This window comes from Canis lupus, chromosome 9 (assembly GCF_048164855.1).
Source record: "Canis lupus baileyi chromosome 9, mCanLup2.hap1, whole genome shotgun sequence".
Taxonomy (NCBI): Eukaryota; Metazoa; Chordata; class Mammalia; order Carnivora; family Canidae; genus Canis; species Canis lupus.
Window position 1 is genome coordinate 70,039,046 of NC_132846.1, and position 20,212 is coordinate 70,059,257.

Genomic DNA, 20,212 nt, shown 5'->3' on the forward strand with positions numbered 1-20,212 from the left:
TCCTTACCACAGCTCAGTACCCCTTGGAGCTCACAACACACACTGCCTGGCCTGCCCAGGGGGAGGGTGAGCAGAGCCCAGGCCTCTCCCTGCTGGGAAGCCAGCCGTCGGAGGAGGAACCTTTGTTGAACGGCTGACGCTCCGTCCCGCATGTTTGTGAGCTCCCTCACCTACTCCTCCTGCCTCCGTCAGCCCCACTGTACAGATGAGGAGACAGAGGTCTACGTGTCCACCGGAGCTCGCCCTGGGCACGCACCTCGGGCTGCCATCAGGGCCCGAGAGCACAGACTACCAAGCCAGCCCCTTGGACTCCGGGGAGGGGTGGGGAATGGGGCCCCTTCCTCTGTGGTACACAAACAGGCCTCAGTCTTAAGAAAACAAAGAATATTTTATTCCTTCAGCAGTTTCTATACAACAGTGACACCACGTGAAGAGGGAGGGAGTCTGGTCTTTCTTGACCCCCTGGAAGAGCGTATCACGTTGCCCAAGAGGCTGAACCCCAATCAGGGCAAAGGAGACCAGAGGCTCCTCCAACATGTGCAAAACCATATGCCTCCTTGTGCAAACGCACGGCCGCCCTGTACTGGACGGCTGTGCCCGGGCTGCCCCCGGCTCAGTCCCAGGAGTGCAGGCCGCGCCTGTGTCCGCCATCAGGCCCCCCACCCCACCCGCCCCACGTCATGGCATCATGGGAACACCGAGCATGAGGAGACTCCGGGGGACAGACATCATTTGCTGGGGCGTGGGGATCCTCCTGTACCCATCTCCTTGCTGACTTCTCTGCGCACCTTAGGGAGCCCTGGCTCCACACAGTGGCTGACCCATGTCCCCATTTTACAGACAGGCAGCCTGAGGACTGGCGGGCGACAAGCCGCCCTCCCACTGGCCCGTGCCTGGTCACCCGGCCCGGCCCCTAGGCTAACTCGGGGCTGCCCGGAGGTCCCAAGCCTCTTCGAGGGTCCCCCAGGTCCCGCTCCAGTGGGAGCGGCGGCAGCAGGTGCGTGGGCAGAGCATCCGGCTCTGGGGCACCAGGGGGCTCCCCAACACGGAGACCTAACAGGTGGCCGAGATGCGCCCCGCGGCTGCGGCAGGCGCAGGAGGATCCGCAGCCGCTGTCCACGGACGTCACTCCGTGGTGACCGTCCCCGGGCGCCGCGGGCTCAGCTGTGCGGGGAGGGCCGGTCGGGGGTCGCGCGCTGGGGCCGGGCTCGGGCTCGTCACAGGCTGGAGGGCTGGGCCAGGCCGCGCGCCGCCGGGGCGCCCTCGGGGCCGCGCGCGTAGCTGAGCACCACGGTGACGGTGGCGAAGGTGGCGGCGTTGACGGGGAAGGCGCGCAGCAGCGTGGAGGCCAGCCCGCGGGTGAACACGCGCCAGCCCTCGGCGCGGTAGCTCTGGCGCGCGCAGTCCGCGATGCCGCCGTAGCGCGGGGCGCCGCGGAGCCCGTCGGCCTGCAGCCGCGACTTGACCACGTCCACGGGGTAGGTGGACAGCCACGACAGGATGCCCGACGTGCCGCCCGCCAGCAGCAGCTTGGGCACCAGCAGCGGGGCGCCGGGCTCGCAGCCGAGCGCGCGCGTGAGCACGTCGTAGGACAAGAAGTAGACGCCGAAGCTGGGGGTCTCGCGCAGCAGCGTGGAGGCCATGCCCCGGTTCACGCCGCGCAGGCCCTCGCGCCGGTAGATGTGCGCCAGGCAGTGCAGCGAGCCCCGGTAGGCGCGCGCCGCGCCCGCGTCCTGCAGCTGCAGCCGCGTCTTGGCCAGCTCCATGGGGCAGCAGATGACGCACTGGATGGCGCCCGCCGCCGCGCCCGCCACGAACTGGTTCAGCGGCGAGTCGCGGCCCAGCGCCCGCAGGGTGTTGCCCTGCACGCCGAACACCAGCGCGTTGATGAACGTGAGCCCCAGGAGCGGCGAGCCCAGGCCCTTGTACAGGCCCAGCACCTGCGGGGGGCGCACGGACACGGTCGGGCACGGGCGCGCTCCTGCGCGGGCGCGGCGGGGGGGGGGGGAGCCCGGGCCGCCGCCCCTCCCCGCGTGGCCGGACCCCTTCCCTCCCACCTGCACCTCGTGCCTCACCGCCCCCCGGCCCGGCCCGGCCCCCGCCACTCACGCTCTCCTGCTTGATGATGGACTGGAAGCAGTGCAGGGTCCCCCGGTACTGAGGCTTCTCCGCGCTCTGCACCTGCAGCCGCACCTGGAAGGACAGGGTCCGGGAGGGTGGGCAAGCCAGGCCACAGCTCCCCGCTCCCTTGACCCAGCCCTCAGGACAGCCCACGGAGGCTCTCTCGGGGAGGCCCAAGGCCGGACCCTGCTGGAGGCGGGGAGCCCAGGAGCTTTCCATGGCTACCAGGATGGGGCAGGGCCGGGTGTCCGTGCTTGCTCAGGGGGGAGGGTATCCAGTGGGGAAACAGCCACAGAGACAGCCAGCTGCATAGGGGGTACAGGGTCCCCAAGACCTCAGGCAACCAGAGGCAACTGGAGGCTGAGCCTCTTGTTGCATTATGTCTGCACCATGCACAGACGGTGGGACATGAAGCGTTTCCCCAGACCTGCCCACTGCCCTGGTGGCAAACCATGGCCGATGCCAAAGGGGCTCCTCACCGAATTCCCATCACCCAACTCTCCTCCTCAGGGGCTGACGGTGCCCCCTTGGGTGTTAAAAGCAATGAGCCTTGGACTCTGAGGGCCTGCTGATTTCTGCCAGTAGCCCCCTCTGAGGACAGTGGTCGTGAGTTAAAGCAGGGACGGGAGAACAGCGGAGAGCCTCCTTGGTGACCATGTCCCCACCGCCTCCGGGACCTGGGAGCTCCAGCCCCGCCGCCCTTGGAGCCCCGTAGCCCAGAACCTCTTAACGTGAAAGTACTCTTTGTTGACCGGGAGCTTATCTCGGAGCTTGATACGCAGGCCCCGCAGGAGGGAGCGGGAGCACATTTCTTGAACTCAGAATCCAGGTCATGGGGGTGGGAGGGTGAGCTTAGGGCAAGTCATGTTCTCAGGAGCTGACTCAGAAATCACTGCCACCACCAGGGCCATGGCGTGAACACCCCTCTGTGCCCGGCAGCACCAGAGGGCCTAAGACTGGAACGACCAGCCGAGGTGGGTGTAGTGACCCCCCCCCCCCTTCAAAGATGGGAACACTGAGGCTCAGAGATGTCCTGCAAGTCAGCTGAGGCTGTGTGTCCTCTCCAGCAGTGTGAGTGGCTCGGCTGTGTTGGTCGGGGCCAGGGTGGGGTGGGGTGGGGTGGGGTGGGGTGCTGGCTGGCCAGAGCCCTCCAGTGGACCTTCGACGGCCACATGCATTTCCAAGAGTATGTTTTTCAAGAACAAAAAAAGGACCATCTCTGCACACGAGGACCTCTGCAGTTGGCAGCCACTGCTCAGAGAAGCGGCTGGCAACCGAGAGCCCCCTGCAGCGGATCACCCCGGCACCCCTTCCCACCCTGGCTGCCCGGCTCTGCAGGGCCTGGCCGGGGAGGGGTGAATTTTCAGAGAAAAGCAAAAGCACTTGCTGCACTTTAATGACCTATTAACCTCTTGAGCTCTGCTCAGGTTGCTTTTGCAATGTGGGGTTTTTCATTCGTGTTCTGGGGTCCCTGGTGGGACATTGCTCTTTGTCGTGCACTGACACCACCTGGGCCCTGGAGGCAGACAGAGCTGGCTGGTGCTTGGGTTGGATTTTCAGGCACCTGGAGGGCGGCTCTAAGTCTTTGCAGGTGGGATGTGCTCATGTCCAGGTTGGTGCCAGCTTGGGCCCCACAGGGAGCAGGGAAGAGGCCCCGTTCCCCCTTTGTTACAGACCCCTAGACCAGGGATGAGCACTCGCTGGCTGGAGTTTGGGGGACTAGGTATGGGGGTGAAGTGGGGCCCAATCTAGAGTTGAGGTTAACATCTCGGTTGAGGATTGGCGAACCTGCCCCTGGAAAAGTGGTCATTTGCACACAGGCCCAGACGGCTCCTGGCTCTCCATGGGGACGAGCGACCCCAACGTGAGGACCCTCTGATCCAGAGGGGGCTGATTTTTCTCCATCAGCCCCACCTGCGTCCCCGCCCCAGGATGTGCCAGGCCCAAGCTCACCTCGAGGCCTCCCTGCCCCCTGCTAGTCAGGGAGGGCGCTGGGTGGGGTGGGAGGAGGAGGGGTGTGGCGGGGTGCAGTTCGGCCCAGGGTCTGGTTCAGAGAGGACAGAGAAGGGTGGGTTCCCCTGGTCTGTACTTACTAGCGCTCTCCAGGGTGAGGCTTACGCTCATCTACAACAAAGTTACACTTTTGCTATGGATGGAGACAGCCCCTAGCTCAGAAAGTAAAGGCGGTTAAAGCAACACAAAATGTCAACATCGCATCCAGGCGCGGAGCCCCCAGGGCCAGCCCCCGACCCCCCATCCCCTCCCCTGCCCTGGGATGGCCACTCCCCGGTGACAGCGGGTGGAGACCCCATGTCCCTGATGACCGTCCTGTCCAGTGACGTAGAAGGGGGACCGGGGGGCTCCTGGAGGGGCTGACCTTGTTCTGCTCTCCCCAGGTGTGAGCTTCCTGAGGATTCAGAGATCTCGACAGTGGGCGTGTGTGCACTTTTCTACATGTGGCAAATTTCAGTTAAAACAACACTAACAGAGCTATTGAAGTAAATCCCACTTTTGCCAAAAGCGAGGAATATATATGGGTCTGTGTAGATTTCTGGTTTTCAGCAGAAATCACTAATGAGGGTTAGGAAAGGGGACATATGGAGGATAGGGGTTTTTTTTTCCTACTTGTTTATTTATTTATTAAAGATTTTATTTATTTATTTGAGAGAGAAGACAGAATAAAGCAGAGGGAGAGGGAGGAGCAGGCTCCTCTGCTGAGCAGGAAGCCCCATGCAGGATTCGAACCCAGGACCCAGGATCTGAGCAGAAGGCAGGTGCTTAACCAACTGAGCCACCCAGACACCTCTTTTTCTTCCTTTTTAGTTTATATGTTTCTATAATGGTAAACAAAATGTCTTTACAAACTACATTTCTTTGTAATAGAAAGCCAACCAACAGGGACGCCTGGGTGGCTCAGCGGCTGAGCATCTGCCTTCAGCTCAGGGCATGATCCTGGGGTCCTGGGATCGAGTCCCGCGTCGGGCTCCCGGCATGGAGCCTGCTTCTCCCTCTGCCTGTGTCTCTGCCTCTCTCTGTGTGTCTCTCATGAATAAATATATAAAATCTTAAAAAAAAAAAAAAAAAAAGGCCAACCAAAAACTGAATGCACCTGATGATTAAATCACATTTTAGGGCACCTGGGTCGCTCAGTTGGTTAAGCCTCTGCCTTTGGCTCGGGTCATGGTCCCGGGGTTCTGGGATCGAGTCCTGTGTCGGGCTCCCTGCTCAGCGGGGAGTCTGCTTCTCCCTCTATCTCCCCACCCCCCACTGCTTGGGACTTCTCTCTCATGGTCTCTCTCTCAAATAAATAAATAAAATCTTTAAAATACACGCACACGCATTAAAAATAATACATACCCATGGCAGGCATGATGGCATAGGGAGGATTCTGAAGGAAGTGTACAGAATGGGAAAACTGATTTGTCAGTTAACGAATAATATGCTTTTCTACATTTCCCAATTTTCTTCTAATGAGAATTGTTTAACTTTTACACTGGGAAAGAGCCAGTAAAAAAAAAAAAAAAAAAGGCCATTGGTGATGCAGCATTAAATTAAAGCAAAAGAGCACGTTCCCTGATCAGCACAACGTAATAAAAAGTGCGTGAGCCTGTAAGTAGGACAAGAGGGGTCACGAGTTGAGTGACGGAGGTGATTACTGGGGGAGGCGTTTTTCCTACCCATAAGAAGCTTGGCTTTTAAAGACAGGTTTGCCCAGATGTGATGCAGGTGGGGCCGCAGTGGTGGCCAAAGTTCACCAATAGATTTCTTCAAAGGTCACCCTCCAGGAGCAAGAGGAGGGGGTCCAAGGGGCAGAAGCCCTGTGGGGTGGAGAGGCTCCTGCACCCAAATCACTGCTCTGCTGGGGGCGCTGGTCATGGTCCAAGAGCTCACGAGGGGGCCAGAGACACCAGGACAGAGTAGTCCCCAGCCTGGGGGCGCTGATGAGGGGGTCCTGGGGGTCGGGGGGACGGGGGTGCTAGCTGACGGGGACCTGGCCATGCCCAGGCCGAGTCATGGCTCGGAGAGGCGTGGTCTCTGCAAAGCTAGGCTGAGGAAGCCAAGCCAGAGTCACTTCTTGGCCGGATACAGAGGCATTTACAACATGTGACCACAAGATATAAACACAGCACAACGTGTTCAGCGCCAGGCTGCCCTGGGCTGCTCTGGCCTGGGGGCCGGCAGCTGTGTGGACAGGCCCTCGGCGGGCTGTGCAGGGACACAGGCTGCTGTGTGGCCACCGGTCCTCCTGCCTTCTCCCTGCATTGCATACGATGGGATGGAAGGCAGTCTGTGCCCTTCAGGATGGCATTTCATGCAACCCAAACTCTGCCACTGAGCACCGCGCCACCAGGGCCTCTGTAATCTGGCCCATCGCCTCATTTTGCAGACGAGAACAGGGGGCCCAGAGGTAAAGCAACGGCCCAGGGGCACACAGCAGATCGGCTGGCAGGGGGCCTGCACCTTCACAGGAGCTTGCCAGAACTTACGGTCAGAGCCAACGCATAAAGCCCGGCCCCCAGGCCTGCGCTGGAGGAAACCCCAGCCCTGAGGTCCTGAGTCCTTTCCTTGCCCAAGGGCCACCTGGCTTCCACTGAAAAAAAAGAGGGGACTGGAAGTGACCTCTAACCCAGCTGGGCATGACATCCTTGCCCTCGCTCCAGCTGCAAGAGGGGCACGGTCAGGGTTTACGGTGGGTCACGGGCCTGGCCTCGCGCCCTGCTGCTCCGAGCGTGCCCGAGTTCCCAGGTGAAGCCCACGGGGGAAAGTCCAGACTTGGCTGGTTTAAGGACATAAAATCCCCACACAATGGGGAGAAAATCTTGGGAATTTCCAGCCGGAGAACATGGATTTCCTTTGTTTCCATTTTGAGCCTGTGAGGACCTGGATCCGAAGATTTTATGGGGGCTAAACTGGCTACCCGCGTGCCTGCCCCCCGGGGCCACACGCTCCATGGGGGTGCACACCAGCCCCTGGGAACTGATGCGAGCCAGCGGTGGTCACCACTGTGTGAAGACCATGTTCATGGGAAGTCCTGACAAGTTCTGGTTTTGCTCGATTTCTGTATTTTCTCTCTAAGCTGCTCTTTCTTTCAAGATGTGTAGGGGGGCTTCTGCATCAGAACGGGGCCCCTCCACTCTGCTCTGGGCAAGGGGAAGCCTGCGCTTCAGCCTCCCGGTCTCAGTGGGCCAGGTACCACAATGGACCCTCTGGGTTGTGCCCCGACCTGGGAGACGTAGGGACAGACCCAGAAGGAAAGTGGACACGCGGCCATCCGCCTAGGTGTCACAGAGAACCTGAGGCTATCTTTATTCTAGAACCCAGGGGGAGACCTTACAGGTATTCCTAAGGTGAGGTCCCTGTAAAGGGGCCTCTGTCCAAGGTCTGCACCTCCACAAACACTTGACAGTAAAACCGTGACAAGAGACTCACCTTGACCGTGTCAAATGGGTGTCCCACAAGCACGCCTGCCACACCTGGAGGGAAAAAGGAAGGCCATCACCCACATGTCCTAGAAAACTCAGAAAGCTGGGGGGGGTGTGTTTCAGCTAGGAGGACTGCACGGTAGTCACCTGATGGGACAGAGATGTTTATTGGACACCTACTGTGTGCCAGGTGCCTACTGTGTGCTCCTTTGTCCGTGGCTCTGTGCGAGCAGTGGGAATAAGACGGTGACGTCCCTGACATCAAGCCAGGATCTGTCCAACTCAAAGTTGGTGTCTCTCCCCCCTCTGCTGCTCACCACACTTGACTGATGACAGAAGTTGTCTTCCACCCCCCACCAAACACCTCCATGCCAGGGACCCCACGACTCGGGGCCAGACGGTCACCCAGATTTTAATTTTCCCTCCGCCACTCACCAGCTGGCCAAGCTCACAAGGAACTCGAGGTCTGCGGCTCACTGATCTCACCTGTACTAGGTGTGACCACCCCCCCGCCCCCCCCCCCCCCCCCCCCCGCCCCACTGCCCTGCGGTGCTGACCCAGGCCCTGAGGCAGCCAGGTATTGCAGATGCTGGCTGAGCACTCCCTTCCCTGCAGGGGAGCTACCTGCAGCCCAGGGAAGTGGGGGGGTCAGCTCCTGACTTTGTGATCATGCACAATGCGCAGCAGTCCAAGCCAGGCCAAAACCCCAGCCCCACCCCCAAGGACAAAGGCTCGCTCTCCAAACTGGCTCCTAAACGCTTTTCAGAGTCCCGAGTGCTATTCAGGTGCATATGTCACAGGGAATTCGCTACCCTGTTACCCCATTCGTGGGAGAAAGGGAGGCTGGGGAGGTGGAGTAACCCATGCACGTACTCCCACACTTTCCTCCCTAGCATTTTGTGTGTGAATCTGTTAAAGTTCTCTTTTTACTGCCAGGAGTGTTCATAATTAAGAGTTACTATTTGCTGAGTGGCAAACAGTAACGTTTCTACCTCCCGATATGTAAAGAAAGGACCATTAGCCCATTTTTTACAGATGAGAAATGGGAGGCCCAGAGAATACATCCATGGTGGTGGTGGACTGAGGATTCGAACCCGGGTCTTCTGCGCCTGGAACCCTCCTCCTTAACCAGTGCTGCCTTCAGCCCAGGGCGTGATCCTGGAGTCCTGGGATCGAGTCCCACGTCGGGCTCGCTGCACGGAGCCTGCTTCTCCCTCTGCCTGTGTCTCTGCCTCTCTCTCTCTCTGTGTCTCTCATGAATAAATAAATAAAATCTTAGAGAAGAAAAAAAAAGATTTTACCTATCCAAGGGAGAAGAGAGCACAAGCAGAGGGAGAAGCAGCGTCCCCACTGAGCCCAGGGTGGGGGCTAGATCCCCGGACCCCAAGATCATGACCTGAGCCCAAGACAGCTGCTCAACTGACCGAGCCACCCAGGCGCCCCCGTGACGTTTAACTTTCAACCTGCTTCTACTACTTTGTTTTCAGGGCTCCTGGAAGCGAGCTACGGCTCGGCTTTGCTTTCTGCTCCCCTCTGAAGCTGTCTCTGATTTTGCCAAGTCGGGAGATGTGACACGACTCCATCTTACTTTATGTGAATGAATTCTTTTACTCCTTTTCCTTTCTGCATTTTTGTTGGTTCAGGCAAACTGCCACTTGTCCTCTTTCTGCTTGGTAACGTTTAAGTTCAGCTAAAGGTTACTTCTTGTTTCTAACGCTTAGAATCATTATGTAGAAAAAGGGTAAGAACCGACACCCCCCCCCCAAGGCTCTCTGCTCCCCCCAGTGCCCTACCCCACCCCAGTAAGAGCTACCCCAAGAAGTCCCCACCCCTGCAGCTTCTGCTCACCCCCCAGAGACCCCAGAGACTCAGAGCTCGTCCCTCTCCCCCTGGCCTCTGCCCCTTCTTGGGGTCTCTACTCTGACCAACTGCTTTTGTTGGAGCTTTTCTGGATTTTTTTTTTTTTTTTCTCGAAGGTAACATATAGGGAAATGGCCTCCGAATTCCTGCTCCTCAGCATAATCTATTTCTTTAACACTGATGGGAACAAGGGTCCTGTGCTCTGGGGAGGCTCTCAGGCCCAGGCCAGTATCCCAGAATCTTCTGGCTTCTGGTGCTGCAGCTGAGAAATCCGTTGCCAATGCGTTTCTTCTCCTTTGTCAATAATTTATGCATTCTATCAGGAAGCCTCGGAGATTTTATCTGTAGATTTCAGGAATGTCAGCGAGATGCCAAGGGTGTGTCTTTCTTTTCTCTCTCTCTTTTTTTTTTCTAAAGTAACCCTGCCTGGTACTACGGCAATGCTTTCACTTCCAGACTCAGGCCTTTTTCTGATCAGGGAAAATTTCCACCATTACATATTCATCCTAATCATCCTCTCCAGACCTTTCTATCCTTCTGGAACCCCTATCATTCACAGGAAGACGAAAAGACATCCCCAAGGCGTCTTTTCCCTCAAGACTTCCATGCCTTTGTCTCTGGTCTTTTGAGACACACTTTGTTTCTATCTTTTGCAATCCACCTTCTTTTTCCTGTCGTGTTATGAATTTTCTAAATTTGAACACCCTAGTTCTAGCATTTATTTTCTTGGGCTGTAACTGATCTCCTGGAGTTTTGGAAAGCTGACACTTGTCTGGGGTATGCTGGTTGGCCTTGCTTCTCTCTCCAGCTGTGGGCCCCTCGGGGCCTCGCACATGCCCTCTGCAGCCAGGCCCCATTGTGGGGTCCCCAAGGAGCACATGCTGGAAATGGTGGGGGCTCCCTTCTTGGGGTGTGTGTGGGCCAGACTTGCTCAGGTTCTGGCCCCGGCCTTTGTCAGCTCCCGGATTGGAGGGGTGACCCCCACCAGCCCCGGTTGGGAGGCCCAGCAAGGCCTCCAGTGGCAGCCAGCCATCTGCATCCCCACGTTGTCAAGGCCTCTGGGGAGGAGCTCAGTGCTCACCCAGGACATCCCCATTCACAGGAACAGAGTGGGCCTTGAGGCCTGCCTCGTCAGGGCTTCCAGTCCCCAAAGTCTTATCCTTTTAACCTCACAGTTCCCTTGAGAGCCAGGAAGCCCTGCCAGGCCAGCTCCCCAACAGGCCAGGGAGGGAGCCCAAGCAGACCCTCTCAAACCCCCGAAGCCTGTGCTCAGTGCCTGATGTGAACTGGATTCTTAGGGGCACCCGCACCCCATGGCACTCCAGGGTAGGGTTGGGGACCACTCCCCTGGGCAGGGTTCTCGGCCCCTCCTTGAGCAGCTCCCCACACCTCCTCCTGTCCACGCCTCTCCCGCCGCAGCCCTCAGCCCCCAGGGAGCCCTCCATTCAGAGCACTGGGCCTGTTGGGCGCGATGGGATGGGACGGACACCTGGGCCTGACCCCCGGCGGGGAGTGCCGCCCAGCATTCCGACCTTCCCACCACGTGAGCACCTGGACGCAGTCGGTCAAGGTGCCTGGCCCTCCTCCCCGGGGGCGACACCGAACACGTGACCCGACACTCCGCCAATCAGAGGTGATGCACAGTTCTCCCCCCCAGGATCCGGAATCTGGAGGGACGCCCAGGCCCCCAGAGAAGCACCGCCGTCACCCTCCCCTGAACCTCCAGGCCTGGAGGAGCCCGAGCCCAAGTCACCAGCCAGGGGTCGAGGTGGGAGCGCTACCTGCGCACGGTTCCTAGACAGTCCCCCTGCAAAGGCTGCGCCATGCCATCAGGCCACTGTCCCCCTCGTCCCTCCACTTCTCAAGGCCAAGGTGTCTCCTGGGTCACTTAAGAGCAGGAGAGGATCCCAGGGGGAGGGGAGCTGACGACCGACACAAGGAATCTTCATCCTCATCCCCCTGGGGACTCGGGCCTCCACTCTCACAGCAGGGAGGTGGGTGCGCACCAGCAGCCCCAGGCTTGTGCCTGGGTGAGAGTGAGGCAGTGGGGCGGGGCTGTGGCTTAGAGCTGGGTGTGGGCCGCACCCTTATCTCGCCCCCATCCTGGAGCCTGGACCGGGATCTCCTAGGTGGGCCCGAGGAGGGTGGGCAGAAGGCATTCGGGGAGGGGCCTTTTGTGAGCAAGCGCCTAGAGCGAACACGTGTGCCTGGGGGGATGGGTCCCTAAGCAGGCCCGGCCTTAGGATGAGGAGTGCTCCCCCAAACCCCACAGCTCCCAGGGGGCTCCAAGGACACCTGGGAGAAGTCCGAAGGAATCCTGCCCCTCCAGGGAAAGAACTCCCACTCCCCGAGGGGTTGGAAAGGGTCTTTGGCCACGGGACAGCCCACCTTCACTGAGCCACCATGGAGGGAGGAGGAGGGTCTGGAGACCAGGAGGAGCCAGCAGGGATGCGGGCAGGTACGGGGGAGGGGGAGACAGGAAGCGCCGGGTGGGGCCCCGGGGTGGGGGAGCTGAGAGCTGGATCTGCAGAGGCCGCCCCTCCTGTGTCCTCCGGCCTGGGCTTAGGAGAAACGCACCCATTTATGAAAAGCCCTAAGGTTTTACCCCTTTGGCAAGCTCGGCGGGGTGGTTTCCTGGGGCCTGATTGGGTAACAGCCTGGGAAAGTTCTTAAACCCCTTCACACACATGGCTTCCCTGGCACACGCCCTCCACCGTCTCCTCCTGCCCCGACTGCAGAGGCTCGAATGCCTGCGGCCACTGCTAGTCACTCCTCGGCCTCCAGGTCGCCCGGCGCCCAACCCAAGCCGAGCAACAGCGACGACAGCGACAACAGCGACAGCAACGGCAGGTGCCGGAGGAGAGAAGCCCAGCAGGAGGGCGGGACCGGCCTGGGGTCACGCACCCGCATCTCTGCCCCTCGGTGGGGGGCCCCTGGCGGCCCCACAGGAGACGCGCACGCGTGACACGAGGGCTACCCACGCCGCGTGTGGGGCCCGCCCGGTCCCGGGGGGGGGCGCCCGCAGCAGCTCGCGGACCGGCACGGGAGGGCGCGCGGTGCCCACGCGTGACTCGGCGCCCGAGGTCGGGCCGGCCCGCTGGGGGGGGGGGGCGCCCTGCCAGCCCAGCCCCGCGCGGCATCCGCGGGGGAAGCGGGGAGCCCGCCCCAAAGTTCTCGGGCGCCGCGGGTGCGGGGCAGGTGCGGGCGATGCGGCCTCGGGAGGGCGCGCGGGGCGGAGCGCACCCCGCACCCCTGCACCCCGCACCCCGCCCTGGCCAGGCCCCGTGCGCCCCGGCGCCCCCACCTGCCGCCCTCGCGGGCCGCGTCCCGGGAGCCCCGTCGGCCCCGAGCCAGGCCGGGGGGGGGGGCCCGACGCCCGCAGGTGAGCGGCCCCCGCCGCGCGGCATCCTTACCCCCCGCGCATCCAGCCAGGAAGTCGAGCGCCATGGCCGGGCCCCCGCGAGGCCGCCTTCCTCCTCGCCTCCTGCTCGCGGCCCTCGCCGGCCCGGGCGCCGTCGGGGGACCCCGGCGCGCGGGCTCGGGGCTCGGCCTGGCGGCCTCGGGGGCGCGGCCCGGGGCGGGGGCGGGGGCGGGGGCGGGGGCGGGGGAGGCGGCTGGGCGCGCGGGTCCTCGGCCGCCGTCCCTCGCCGGCCGGCTCGCTCGCCCTGGCCCCGCCGCCGCCGCGGTCCCCCACCTCGGGCCGCGCGCCCCGCCCCCGGCCTGCCCCCGGGGCTGCGGGCGGGGCCGCGGGAGCGCAGCGCGGCCAATGGGCGGGCGAGGCGCGGCCCCCTCCCCGGCTCTGCGCGCCGCCGCCGCGCCTCGTTGGCCCGCGTGCCCGGGCTGGCGGGGGCGGGGCGGGGCGGGCGGGCGGGCGGGCGGGCGGGAGGGCCGCGCCGCAGACAAAGAATGCGCTTCGTGCGCCCGCCCGCGCCGCTCGGGCTGCAGAGGCGGGCCGGGGGCCGGGGGCCGGGGGCCGGGGCCGGGGTCGGGGCTGGGGCCTGGCGGCGGCCTGTGCGGCGCGGGGACCTCCGGGCGGCGCGACGCGGGTCCACGGCTCGGCCGAGCGGGGCGGGCGCCAGGCCCCGACCGTGCGGCAGCCCCGGGCCCGGCCGGTGCAGCGGGGACGCGGGCTCGGACGCCCCCGGCCGGGACACCCCGCAGGCGGCGCTCCGGGGGGCGCCCTCGGGGTCCCGCAGCTGCCCGCGCGCCGCGGGGCCAAGGGTGGCGGAGCCCGGCAGGTCCCCGCGCGGAGGGGCGGCTCGGGAGGCCTGCGGACCGGGCGAGCGGGGGCGGCGGGGCGGCGGGGGAGCCGGGCGGGGGCCTGCGGTCGGGCCTGGCTCGGCGGGCGCCCGGCCTCACCCTGACAGCGAGGGGACACCCTTCAGGCCGGGGCCCAGCTGCCTCCTGCCCGGTCCTGCGCTTGGGACCGCACCCCCTGCCGGGTTTCCGGGGTGCAGATCACACAGCTCGGTTATTCTCATCGGACCGGTTCTGAAGCCAGCACGGGGATGACAATGGATCCGTTCCCAAGGCTTTTTGTTTTTCTTTTTGTTTTAAGATTTTTATTTATTAAGGGCGCCGGGGGGCTCAGCGGTTGAGCGCCTGCCTTCGGCTCAGGGCGGGATCCCGGAGTCCCGGGATGGAGTCCCAGTCGGGCTCCCTGCAGGGAGTCTGCTCCTCCCTCTGCCTGTGTCTCTGCCTCTCTCTCTCTCTCTCTCTCTGTGTGTCTCATGAATGAATAAATTTTAAAAATTTTATTTATTAGACAGGGTAGAGCACAAGTGGGGAGGCGCAGAGGGAGAGGGAGAAGCAGACACCCTGCTGAGCAGGAAGCCCCACACCATGGGATCTCAGGACCCTGAGCCTGAGATCATGACTGAGGCGAAGGCAGATGCTAAACCGACTGAGCCGCCCAGGTGCCCCTGTATCCAAGGTTTTAATACTCTGTTCTGGTACTAGGGGATATGTGAGGTGTGTGTAAGCAGTGGCCCGTGGTGATACACAGGCCACCAGGAGTCCAATGGCAATGTATGGTTTCCTTTCATTCTTCTTAGACTCTAGATAGAACATTCATTAAGCAGAGACCCAAACCCAGGTCTGCTGACTCTTAGTCCAGTGCTCGTGATGGCTGGTGGGCCCTGAACTAGGGGTCTGGAGGCCTGGGTTTGAATATCGTCAGCCTCTGACCTCAAGGAACCAGAAAAGCAATAGCATGTAGGCCCCAGGAGAAGCCCAGACCCAAAACGGGCAGGAATTGGCTATGGGAGCACTCCCCTAGCTGGAGGCCTCCCAAGCATGACAATTAGACTATATCCAGGTGACTCACCCCTAGGAACAAGTTGTTCCCTGGGAGCCAGTGCCTCAGGGAGCAAAGCAAAATGCCTGCAGCATCTACCCCTGGTTTTGGAGGTTTGAGAACAAAGTCGAGTACCTTAACAGGGCAGTAAATCAGAAAGTTGAGAACACTGGACAAGGAATTTATTTATTTTGTTAGCACAAGCAGGGGGAGGGACAGAAGGAGAGGGCGAGAATCTCAAGCAGGCTCTGACTGCGCTGAGTGTGAAGCCCGATGCAGGGCATGACTCTGGGATCACGACCTGAGCCGAAACCAAGAGTGGGATGCTTGCTTAATCACTTAACCGACTGTGCCACCCAGGCGCCTTGCCTTACATATTTTTTATTTAATTTTTTTTTTTTTAGGAGAATGCACGTGCCTTGAAGTTAATGCCATGCTTGGGGCAGGTGGCATGAACCCTGACCTCCAGGGGCTCCGGTGGCAGTTCGGAAGAGACCAGAAAGTGAAAACGAGGAAGTCCTGGCCAAGTAAATGAGGACGCGATGCCCATATTTTGGAGCTGCATTATGACGTCAGCTGTCGGTTTCTGTGTCTCTTCTGTTTCGTTTCCTGAGGATAAAATTAGAGCACAGGATACGGTTGCTCAAACTCCTCACCTTCCGCAGAGCCGCAGGCCCCACCCCTGTCCCCGGGGAAGCCACCCTGCAGGGCTCTCCTGGGTCCCCTGCCTTATAGGGCAGGAGGAACTGGAAGCCAGAGCAGTAGCAGGACAGCGGGTGGGGGAGGGAGTGTCACAGGGGCCCAGGGGTCAAGCCAGGTCACTGAAAAGTCCATGGTGCAAGTTTTTCTTTTGTACAGCTTTTATAATTCCCTACACAAGGCAGGTCCCATGTGGAAGAATTAGTAACACCAGCAGGAAAAGAGGAAAAGAAAACCACCTCTGTTCTCCCCACCCTGAAATCACTTGAATCCAGAGACAGGAGGCTGTTTTGACCCGGGTGACGTGGGCTGGGCTGGGCTGGGCTGCCAACTGACTCCCCGCTCACTTGGAATAAAACCTGGGTGCTTCTAAGCCCAAGGGGATCGGACCACAACCTCATACCCCAAGCCCATCCTCACCCCAGTGCTTTTGCGCCGGCTGCTTCCCCTGCCTGGGAAGCTCTTCCCTTGCCCAGATCACCTCCAGAACTCGGGCCCCTGTTCATTTGTTCACCTCCTCACACAGGGCTTGGCTGGCCTTCCCTGTCTGCAGTGGACAGCCTGCCTCCCCTCCCCACACTGGTCTCTTTCAGCTCCTAGAGTGACATTTTTTGTTCCTCTATGCGTTTATCACCTCTCTCCCGCTGGAATGGAAGCTCCACCAGGGCAGGGACCTTCTCTGCCTCCTCCATTAACACTGTCAGGCAAGGCAGGCACACAGTGGGTGCTCAATAAATGTGCAAGCTGCATGGCCAGAGGCATGAAAGGTGATGGGCCCTGGGTGGGGGGGTGAAATGAGTGGGAGGCCCTGCTGGCTGATAGCCTGACGCTTCTCCAAGGACTTGTGTTCTGTGAACAAGAGGTGAGGGGGGTGGTGGGGGCTCTGGGTGGTAGTTTTTTCTAAAACGGATTTTTAGAATTAAAAGCTTCAGAAACAAAGTTTCGGCCTGCTGGGCTACAGTCTGCCCTGATAAGGAGCCAGGGAGGTGCAGGAAGGGGACATGCCTCTCCTGGAGTGGGGTGTGTCTGTCTGTCTGCAGAGCCAGACTCCTGCACCCATGCCTGTCAGTTTTGACCCAAAAGCAAGAGTCACAGGGCACCTGTGGAGGTCAGTCAGTTAAGCATCCGATGCTTGATCTCAGCTCAGGTCTTGATTTGGCATCGTGAGTTCAAGCCCTGCCTTGGGCTCCACGCTGAGCAAGAAACCTACATTTATTTATTTTTATAAAGATTTTATTTATTCATTAGAGGCACAGAGAGAGGCAGAGACACAGACAGAGGGAGAAGCAGGCTCCCCGATGTGGGACTCGATCCCAGGACCCCGGGATCACGCCCTGAGCCAAAGGCAGACATTCAGCCACTGAGCCACCCAGGAGCCCCAGAAGCCTACATTAAAAAGAAAAAAAGAAAAAAAAATTAAGAAAAGAAAAAGAAAAAGAGAGAAAGCAAGCATCACTGTGCCAACTCAGGAACTCAGGCAGAGGGTTAACAGGCAGCTGAGCGGGGGATCGGGGTCCCGGCCTGGCCTGCAGTGGGGCCCCAGCCACAGGCTCCCCTCACTAGGCCTCCAAGATCAGAGCCTCCCAGGATGGTGGCTGACACACAGGTTTGCAGGACTAGGAATCAGCCTCAGGGAACAGAGGGGCTCACAACCTGCATTTAAAGTGACCCCTTCAGCCCGGGGTGCTCAGCGGTTTAGTGTCTGCCTTCAGCCCAGGGCCTGATCCTGGAGACCCGGGATCGGGCCCACGTGGAGCTCCCTGCATGGAGCCTGCTTCTCCCTCTGCCTGGGTCTCTGTCTCTGTCTCTCTCTCTCCTGAATAAATAAAAAAAATCTCTTAAAAAATATATTCATAAAAAAAATAATAAAGTGACCCCTTCAGGATGCCTGGGTGGCTCAGTACTTGGGCATCTGCCTTCCACTCAGGGTGTGATCCCAGGTTGGAGGATCGAGTCCCAGGTCGGGCTCCCTGCGTGGAGCCCGCTTCTCCCTCTGCCTGTGTCTCTGCCTCTCTCTGTTGTCTCTCATAAATAAATAAATAAATAAGTAAATAAGTAAATAAAATCTTTAAAAAAAATAAAGTGACCCCTTCAGGAGCACACGGGTGACTCAGTGGTTAAGTGTCTGCCTCGGGCTCAGGTCATGATCTCGGGGTCCTGGAATCGAGTCCCACGTCCTGCTCCCTGCTCAGCAGCGAGTGTGCTTGTCCCTCTGCCCCTGCGCATCCCCCTGCTCCTGCTCTTGCCTTGTCTCTCTCTCAAGTGAATAAACAAAATCTTTTAAAAAATAAAATAAAGTGACCCCTTATTCATCTGTGAGATTAGGGGTTTCCCAAAGGCATCTTCAGCTGTCCACCTGGGGAGGGCAAGGTCTCCAGCCTTCGAGGACTGTGGCAGGCAGGAGGGGGACCGAACTAGGGCTCCCTGCCCCGCACTCATGGGAACTGGCTCCGACGGGTCTCTGTCTCCGTGAACCGGTGGCTGCCCTCTGGATGTCTCCGGCCTCTGGTGCAGTCCAGCCCCCAACTAAGTGAGTCCACTTTGGGCCACAGAGGCCGAAGGGCCGGGGACCCGTTGGGGACAGCCAGCCGCTGTCCTCCCAAGTGCAGGGTGCTCCGAGTTCTCTCCTTAGGGAGACTTGAAGCAACTCACCTGAATGGAGCCCCATTTACTGGAAATGCCCGGGCTGCCCACTCTGGAGCCGGCCTGGGCCCTCGTGCCCGCTCTGGGCCCCTGGACCATCTCCATCGCGCTTCGGGAACACTGGCGGTGTCCTGGGGCACCTCTCGGTGAGCTGCGGGCTTCTCCTGCACGGGGCACCCCCCCCGCCTTGGCCTGGGAGTGGTCCAGAGACCTGAGCCCAGAGGGAGGGAGGCTCGGCCAGGTTAGGAGATGACCTGACCGGAAACTCAAGATGGGAACGATATAAATAGACGCCCTGCAAATGCTTCAAGTGTAAAAATAGAGCCTGCAGGGGCCTGCCCGAGGGTGCCGGGGCCTGGAGGCCCGAGGGTGCTGGAGGGCCTGGAGGCCCGAGGGGTGGTGCAGGGGCCCTCCCGCAGGACAGAGGGCCGGAGGCACCCAGCAGGTGTGCAGACCCGGCACTGCGTGGGCTGGCCCAGGCTGGCCTCCCTGGGGTGGCACGCTGTCCCGGGGCCGGTGAGCAGACCGTTGTCCCAGGCCAGAGGGCCGTGTGAGCAGGCACCCGAGGGCAGTGGCCGGAGGAGGGCAGTGTGTCCCCACGAGGGCGCTGGGCTGGGTGGCGGGTGAGCTGGGGTTGGCACCACGGGAGGCCGCGGCAGGGGGCGGGATGACCTGCTCTGAGCCCACAGGCGGGTTGGCCGGTCACGGACGCGGCAGGCTGGGCCCCGGAGCGCAGGTGCAGGACAGGCCGGGAAGCTACAGATACCCTCGGCGTCGGGCGTCCCGGAGCCCTGCCGTCCTGCAGGAGTCCTGGGCCCGGAGTCCCCCTGTTCCAGAACCTCTCGCAGCGGGGAGGGCCTTGTGCGACCTCTGTGTCCCTCCTTCCCCCCGGCTTCTCCGCCTGTCACGGCCGCCCAGCCAGGCAGCGTCTTCCCGGGCAGCTGCCCGTGGACAGTCCCTCCTTTGTCCCCTTCTCCCCCGCACCTGCAGCTTCGGGCTCTGTCCTCCTGAGAGACGGTCCTGTCCTTCGGAGTCTCTGTCCTCAGCCCCCTTGGGAGCCTGACTTCTATGCCACGTGGCGGGAAGCATGAGGGGCTGGCTGGGAGCCAGGCGTCCCCCCGGGGTGTACCCCTCACGGGGCCGGGGGGCCAGGTGGAGGGTGGCAGGCAGGCCTCTCTCACCCCATCTGTGTTCCTGAGAATCTTCGTCCGTCCGGCAGCAGGGGCGTCCCGGTGAGCCTGGCCTCGGGGGGCTTCCCAGGCACTCGTGTGCTCTGGCCCAGCTGGCGACGTGCCCTCACCCACACCCCTGTGGGCCCCTGCCTTCTTCCGGAGCAGCTCGGCTGTACCCCCTTGCTGGAAGCCTCCACGAAGCCCCAGCGGACACAGGCTGGCCACGCTCAGCTGTTTCCAGTCCCGGCTGGCTGTGGTGGCTTGAAGACACGTCCACTAATTCGTCCACACCCTCCACCTCCTAATTCCCCTCTCACCGAGGGTGGGCCGGAATGAGTGATTCACTTCCAGCAAATAGAAAACAGTGGGAAGGACCATGTGTCACTTGCGAGACAGTCACCAAGGCATTGTGGCCACCCCATTGCTCTTCCTCTTGGATCACCAGCTCTGGGGGGACCTTGGGAGCCATGTCAGGAGTGGTCCCGTGGAGAGGTCCCCTGTGTCGAGGACCGAGGCCTCCAGCCACCTTGGAAGGAGGTCCCCCGGCCCGCGTCAGGCCTTCAGATGGTGCAGCCCAGCCCCACACCTTGATGGCAGCATCAGGGGAAACCCTGAGCCACAGCCAGCCAAGCTATTCCCAGATTGCGGACACTTGGACGTCATGTGGCCATTTGATGCCGCTAAATTTGGGGTCATTTGTTCTGCAGTAGTAGATAGTATTGAGTCCCCAGCCAGGCTGGGCCTGCAGGTGGGTGAGGCGAGTCTCTAGGTCATTTCTGGATCCCAGTGCCCAGCACAAGACCAGGCCCCCTGTAATGATTGATTGATTGACAAAAGCCAATAAGCTTCCCTCCTCTAAACCATCAGGCTTTTTTTTTTTTTTTTTTTTTTTTTTTAAACCATCAGGCTTTAGTTCTGCTTTATATGGAGAGAGCTTCCTGTTGCTCAATCCAACTCCCTGTGTCTTGGATCAGGGTGGGGTCAGAGGTCATCTTGTC

General features: G+C 60.7%; 1 protein-coding gene and 2 long non-coding RNA genes across 7 annotated transcripts; 1 reads left to right on the top strand and 2 right to left on the bottom strand.

The window, feature by feature from the left end:
- Positions 1 to 369: 369 nt before the first annotated feature.
- SLC25A29 (solute carrier family 25 member 29) lies at positions 370 to 12,974 on the bottom strand. Of its 4 annotated transcripts, none has more exons than XM_072839919.1 (5): positions 12,818 to 12,929; positions 7,552 to 7,595; positions 6,609 to 6,712; positions 2,110 to 4,286; positions 370 to 1,940 (listed from the first exon to the last, which is right to left on the bottom strand). In XM_072839919.1, exons 4-5 carry the CDS (start codon positions 2,338 to 2,340, stop codon positions 1,218 to 1,220), a joined length of 954 nt encoding a protein of 317 aa, XP_072696020.1. In that variant the 5' UTR covers positions 2,341 to 4,286; positions 6,609 to 6,712; positions 7,552 to 7,595; positions 12,818 to 12,929; the 3' UTR covers positions 370 to 1,217. The 4 variants fall into 4 exon arrangements, with proteins under 4 accessions (XP_072696020.1, XP_072696019.1, XP_072696022.1 ...); XM_072839918.1 differs by having other exon boundaries at positions 2,110 to 5,614; XM_072839921.1 differs by lacking the exon at positions 6,609 to 6,712 and having other exon boundaries at positions 2,110 to 2,193; positions 12,818 to 12,974.
- On the top strand, positions 11,627 to 16,153 carry LOC140640476 (uncharacterized). Of its 2 annotated transcripts, none has more exons than XR_012037203.1 (2): positions 11,627 to 11,862; positions 15,105 to 16,153. It is a non-coding gene; the product is annotated as an uncharacterized lncRNA (long non-coding RNA). The 2 variants fall into 2 exon arrangements; XR_012037204.1 differs by lacking the exon at positions 11,627 to 11,862 and adding an exon at positions 12,227 to 12,254.
- On the bottom strand, positions 14,861 to 18,393 carry LOC140640475 (uncharacterized). Its single transcript, XR_012037202.1, has 2 exons — positions 18,052 to 18,393; positions 14,861 to 15,309 (listed from the first exon to the last, which is right to left on the bottom strand). It is a non-coding gene; the product is annotated as an uncharacterized lncRNA (long non-coding RNA).
- Positions 18,394 to 20,212: the final 1,819 nt, after the last annotated feature.

Bases quoted from the DNA above. Each gene is read 5' to 3' on its own strand.
- SLC25A29 (XM_072839919.1), bottom strand. From the start codon at position 2,340: ATGGAAAGCTCCTGGGCTCCCCGCCTCCAGCAGGGTCCGGCCTTGGGC. The intron at 1,941-2,109 runs GTGAGTGGCGGG...CGCCCCCCGCAG, and splicing joins CCATCATCAAGCAGGAGAGC to GTGCTGGGCCTGTACAAGGG.